The following is a 5,398-nucleotide window of genomic DNA, read 5'->3' on the forward strand; positions in this document are numbered from 1 at the left end:
TATAGAAAACAAAAAACCCAACCTTGGTTTTTGATATAATTTTTTTAAAGGAAAAAAAAAATTTCTTTTGCTTTGGGAAAAAAGCTCGAGATGGCCAGGAAACACAGGAAAGGTGCCACAGAATTACATGATGCTGCAGTTTTGCACAGCCTGAGCCTGGGAGGAAGAAAGAAAAAGAAGAAAATTAAAAATAACCCTGTGTCACTGTCCATTTGCTCTGGCTGCGAAGGAGGCAGCGATGTCCAAGTGGGACCCTCTGGATGCCCATGGTGCCTGGACCACGTGTGCCCCTGGCTTTCGTCTGCCCTGGCTCTTGGGGTATAATAAATACCCCTTGGCTGGGGTATTTATAGCACCGAAGTCAGAAATTTGAGAATTAGTAATATATGAGGGTATATATGAGGGTAACAATATTGACTAATTTGACTAATATTGAGGGCATTAATATTCAAGTGCTGAAATATTCACATTACCAGCATGAATAATGCTCGGCAGTGGTGGAACAAGAGCCGCGGAGGATGAGGGATGCTCCGGGGCTGCCGAGGGGGCCGAGCATGGGATGTGGTGGGGAGACGCTACGGCCACATCCTTTTCCAATCCCTCTCAGACTCCATGCTCCCCTTACAAAGAGGTTTGTGCAAGCCCGAAGGTGCCGGAGGCAAGAGGAAAAGCAGAGAGGAGGAGAGAAAGGAGGGGAAGGGACCCCCGCAGCGGTGCCTCGTTGAGAAAGGATGATGCAGGAACAGCCTGGACCCGGGGTCTGGAAACGGCACTAACCTGTCTACGGGGGCTGGAGTTCCCCAGGAGGTAGGACCTGGTCACCAGGCTGTCCCCAAGGCCGATGCTGCCAGAGTCGCCAATGCTGCGGTAGCTGCGGGTGACGGTCACACTGGAAGTGGACGAGCCCGAGGACATGGTGTTGATACCAGTGTTCTGGTTGCCCGACTTCTCAGCCGGCTGACCGCACGTGCCACAGACCACCGTGCGCGAGCGGAGGTTATATTCACCGGGGTCCCCAGAGGCACCGCAGCTACCCTAGATATGGTGGGGGACAGACAAAACGACCTTGAGCACCCACCCAAGCATCTTCTGCCTTGAGCACCCTGCCCTGAGCACCACGGCAGCACCGGTGTGACCCAGGAGGGCTCTTCAAGTTAGTCTTCAAAGAGGGTCCGCACTCCACCCATCCTCTCCATCACGTGGTTTAAGAATAATAAATATTATTATTATTATTATTGTATTTACAATCCCAAATTACTGGGGCTGGCACACTGCAGATGGGTGAACTGTCCCTGCTGCCCTGTCCTTGCACCCCGGGCTCTCAGCACACAGGAGACATCTTAACCGTGTTTCTCTTGTGCTTATCTAGGAGCATCCTCTTCCTCACTGCCTGGGAGAGTGCAGGCTGACTGCTTTCCAATGGGAAATTCGCTCTTGGAAAGGATTCAGCCCCCAGATGGATGGGCAGCACTGGCCCACAGGAGCTTGGCTCCTCTGCCCAGGGATAATCGATATCCGTCTTGGCACGGCTCTTCAGATCCAGAGAACTCAGAGGAAGCGGATGATGGACGCCCCATCCTGCTTCTGTCACACAGAGCACTGGGGAGTGGCATCTGGAAGATTTTTCGCCAGTGTTGAGGCACAGCGTGGCGGTGACGGCATCTCTCCGCGCATGATTCCTGTGGGCATCTCGTGTGCAAGACAGATCTCTCCCTGCGGGATGGGCTGGTGGGGGCTCCTGGGCTGCAGCCAGGGACGTTTTCTTTGATATGGGGAGAAGCGGCTGCAGCTCTGCTCCTGGCACGCTGCCTGCTCTCTGCCTGCTGCCTGCTGCTCTTCCTGGTGCATATTTCAGCTCCGTGAGGGGAGCGATGGGCTGAGACGAAGGACAAAGTCACCTCTGGATTTGTTCCAGCACCCTTGTGAAGCAGAGAGGATGAAGCAGCTGCCGCGGAGAAGTGTCATCCATCAACTTCCCACCATCCTGTCCTCCACCTCCAAGCGATGCGAGGTGCGAGCTCAGCCTCCCTCCCGACTCCTCCAGCCCTTTTCGCAGCAGGTCAAGGTTGCTCAGGGTTGGAGATTACTTCCAGCAAGGTCTCTAGAGCTTTTTTGGCAAGCAGTAATCTTCTCCAGGTGCCAGAGGTCTGTTGACTTCTCCCGTGTGGTCGTTTCCACAGCAGCCTCCCAACTGCCTTCTCCCATAAGACCTGATCCTGTGTGATGCTGAGCTGCCTCCCACCCTGACTGGGACTGGACCCGAGCTCCCCCAGCATCCCTGTGACAGAACCCCCGGGACCAGCGCCTTCCCTGGTGCCATACTCACGTGGTGATGGCGGTGGTGGATGTTAACTTCATTGTCGTCCTCATCCTCATCTTCATCGTTGATGATCACGGTGCGGACCAGTTTCCGCATGGCCACCTCCTGCGGGGGACAGGAAAGGAGTTGGAGGGGTTTGGTGTCTGCCAACCCTCCTGTGCCCTGACCCGGTGCTGCCATCAGGCTCTCACCTCCCCGTTGGAGTTGATCAGGGCAGTGCGCAGGCTGTCCCCAGAGCCCCAGCTGCTCTGGGCTTTCCACACCACGTTGCTGGGGGGACTATGGGTCGCCCCAGCCCCCGAGGCCCAGATCTAGGGAGAAAAGCACAGAGAAAAGCAACGTCTCAGGTCTGCAGAGCCCAGACCCCGGGGACGTGGGTCTGTCCCCCCAAAAAAGCCATGCGCCAAGGAGCCTGCGCCCTGGCTCCAACCGCTCCACGTCACCAACAGCCCAGCTGGGTTTGGGATCTCGGCTGGATCCTTCACCGGGCAGTGACTCACCGTGACCACCTGGCCAGCCTTCAGGGTGAACTTTGGGGGGAAGCGGTAGGTGATGGGGGGATCGTCTCCATTCTGCCGCTTGATCTGCCAGTTCCCCATTGCCTGGTCCTGCGAGAGAGCGAGCAGCAACCCTGAGATCCCCTGATTCCTCCCCAGCTTGTCCCAGTTCACCTCCTGCCCACGGGGTGAAGTGGGGCTGAACTACACCCCGAGGGATCCCAGGGTTCCTCCCCGAATGCAAACGCACCTCATTGGATTTGTTCCTGAGACGGACAAATCTGCCCTCCAAGTCCACCTCCTCCACGCCAACGCGGCCGCTTGTCCGGGCGTGGTGGGAGAAGCTGGTCCGACTCTCACTGTCCTCCAGCTTCCTCTTCTTGGAGGAGCCCGGGGTGGACAAGTGGCTACGGGATCCACCTCTGTGGGAGGAAGGGCTGGGGGACAGCCTCAGCCTGGGCAGGAGGAGAAGGGTAGATGGAGCCAGTGAGAACACGAAGGCTGGGACTCACATAGCCCACCAGGTGCAGCGCCCCGTGCTCACCGCTCCTCCTCGCCCTCCAGCAGCTTGCGGTAAGCATTGATCTCCATGTCCAGAGCCAGCTTGATGTCCAGCAGCTCCTGGTACTCGTCCAGCTGCTGCTGCATGCGTGCCCGCATCTCAGCCATCTCCCGCTCTTTGTCAGAGAGCAGGCGCCGGTTGGTCTCGCGTTCCCTGGCCAGAATATCCTCCAAATCGTGCAGCTTTGCCTCCTTGGCGGCCAGCTGTGTGGGGAGGGAAGGTGAGGGTGGCTGCTCCACCTGGGGCCATCCCCAGGAGGGGACCATCCCCAGGGGAGGACGTCCACAGGAATCCCTTGGTCCTGACTCACCTGCTTCTGCAGCTGGCTGACTTCAGAGGACAGGTTGTCAATGCGGATGCGGGTTTGCTGCAGCTCCTCGTGGGCAGCACCCACCATGTTGCTGTTCCTCTCAGCCGACTGCTTGGCATTCTCCAGCTGGAGGACAAGACGGGTGGGTTAGCATCCTCAGCACCCTCTGCCCACCGGCACTCCGCAGGGCAGGGTGGGAAGAGGATGGCGGCGTGTGGGTGCTGCTCACCTTCGCCCCATAGGTCTTCTCCAGTTCCTCCTTGTAAAGCCTGATCTGGGCTTCGTGCTGGCTCCGCAGCTCCTGCAAGGCTTCGGAGAGCTTGCTCTCAAACTCCCGCTGCCGCCCGTTGTCGATCTCCACCAGCCGGGTCTCGTGGCGGCGCTTGGTCTCCCGCAGCTCCTGGGGACAGGTCAGGGGACACAGTGTCACCTCAGAGTGGGATCGGCTTGGGGATGGAGACACAACACACGGGAGGCGTTATCCCAAGCGAGCCTGGCACCACAGCGGCTCATCGCGGCTCACCTCGCTGTAAATGTTTTTCTGGAATTCGAGCTCTTCCTTCAGCGTCTGCAGCCGGTTCTCAGCATCCACGCGGCGCAGCATCTCATCCTGCAGCTGCTTCTTGGCTTCGCTCAAGGCACTTTCCAGCTGCAGGGAATTGAGAAGGACCGTCACGGCCGGCTCCTGGGGACTATCCAGGCACAGCACCCGGCGCTGGCCAGGGACCTACCACCCAGCCGTGCCTCTGCCCCACAGTCCCCTGGCACAGAGGGGACCTGGGGGGTCCCTGGGGCAGTTGGGGACAGGGCTGCCACCACTTACCTTGGCCACCTGCGCCCTCAGGTCCCGCACTTCAGACTCCAGATTCCTCTTCTCGCCCAGGGCTGTGGAGAGCGCAGCCTCCTTGGAGTTAAGCAAAGCCTCCACATCTTTGAGGCGCGCCTGAGCGGTCAGCAGGTCCCCTTCCTTCTTGGCATTCCTGCAACACACCGGACAGCAGAGGTGAGCGGCACAGCAGAGAGAAACCACACATTGCAGCCTGCACCCCCACCCCAAGCACACCGAGCATCACGTCCGCACCCCTCTGATTGCCCCCAAAAGAGTTGCAGGATTGTACCTAACACCCACCCGCCAAAGGGACCGGCAGGTCCCGGCCACCCGGTGTGTCCAGCACCGGTTTAGATACCGGAAAGCAGGAAGGGCTGGGAAAAACTGGGTGAGCAGGAGGTGTCTCAGGGCTGTAACGCCCGTGTGCAATATGTACACCCACGGCCTGGCTGCACCCACTAGAGGTCAGTGCGGACCAGGCCAGTGCCGGAGCGGCACAGTGCAGCGTGGCGGGACACGGTGCAGCACGGGGTGGCGTGGCACAGTGCAGCGTGGCGGGACACGGTGCAGCACGGGGTGGCGTGGCACAGTGCAGCGTGGCGGGACACGGTGCAGCACGGGGTGGCGTGGCACAGTGCAGCGTGGCGGGACACGGTGCAGCACGGGGTGGCGTGGCACAGTGCAGCGTGGCGGGACACGGTGCAGCACGGGGTGGCGTGGCACAGTGCAGCGTGGCGGGACACGGTGCAGCACGGGGTGGCGTGGCACAGTGCAGCGTGGCGGGACACGGTGCAGCACGGGGTGGCGTGGCACAGTGCAGCGTGGCGGGACACGGTGCAGCACGGGGTGGCGTGGCACAGTGCAGCGTGGCGGGACACGG

General features: G+C 59.8%; 1 protein-coding gene across 1 annotated transcript in view; it reads right to left on the bottom strand.

Moving 5' to 3' along the window:
• Positions 1-56: 56 nt before the first annotated feature.
• The window catches only part of LMNA (lamin A/C), a 21,133-nt gene continuing 15,791 nt past the window's right edge, over positions 57-5,398 (bottom strand). The window contains exons 2-12 of the mRNA XM_009283398.2: positions 4,513-4,669; positions 4,213-4,338; positions 3,919-4,089; positions 3,690-3,815; positions 3,362-3,582; positions 3,068-3,272; positions 2,821-2,928; positions 2,512-2,631; positions 2,327-2,425; positions 778-1,035; positions 57-156 (exon numbers count right to left, since the gene is read on the bottom strand). Coding sequence (XP_009281673.1) covers positions 124-156; positions 778-1,035; positions 2,327-2,425; positions 2,512-2,631; positions 2,821-2,928; positions 3,068-3,272; positions 3,362-3,582; positions 3,690-3,815; positions 3,919-4,089; positions 4,213-4,338; positions 4,513-4,669 — 1,624 coding nt within the window. The 3' untranslated portion in view covers positions 57-123. The remainder of the gene's footprint in view (positions 157-777; positions 1,036-2,326; positions 2,426-2,511; positions 2,632-2,820; positions 2,929-3,067; positions 3,273-3,361; positions 3,583-3,689; positions 3,816-3,918; positions 4,090-4,212; positions 4,339-4,512; positions 4,670-5,398) is intronic.

The sequence above is a fragment of the Aptenodytes forsteri genome, unplaced genomic scaffold (assembly GCF_000699145.1).
Source record: "Aptenodytes forsteri isolate BGI_AS27 unplaced genomic scaffold, ASM69914v1 Scaffold230, whole genome shotgun sequence".
NCBI classification, from domain to species: Eukaryota; Metazoa; Chordata; class Aves; order Sphenisciformes; family Spheniscidae; genus Aptenodytes; species Aptenodytes forsteri.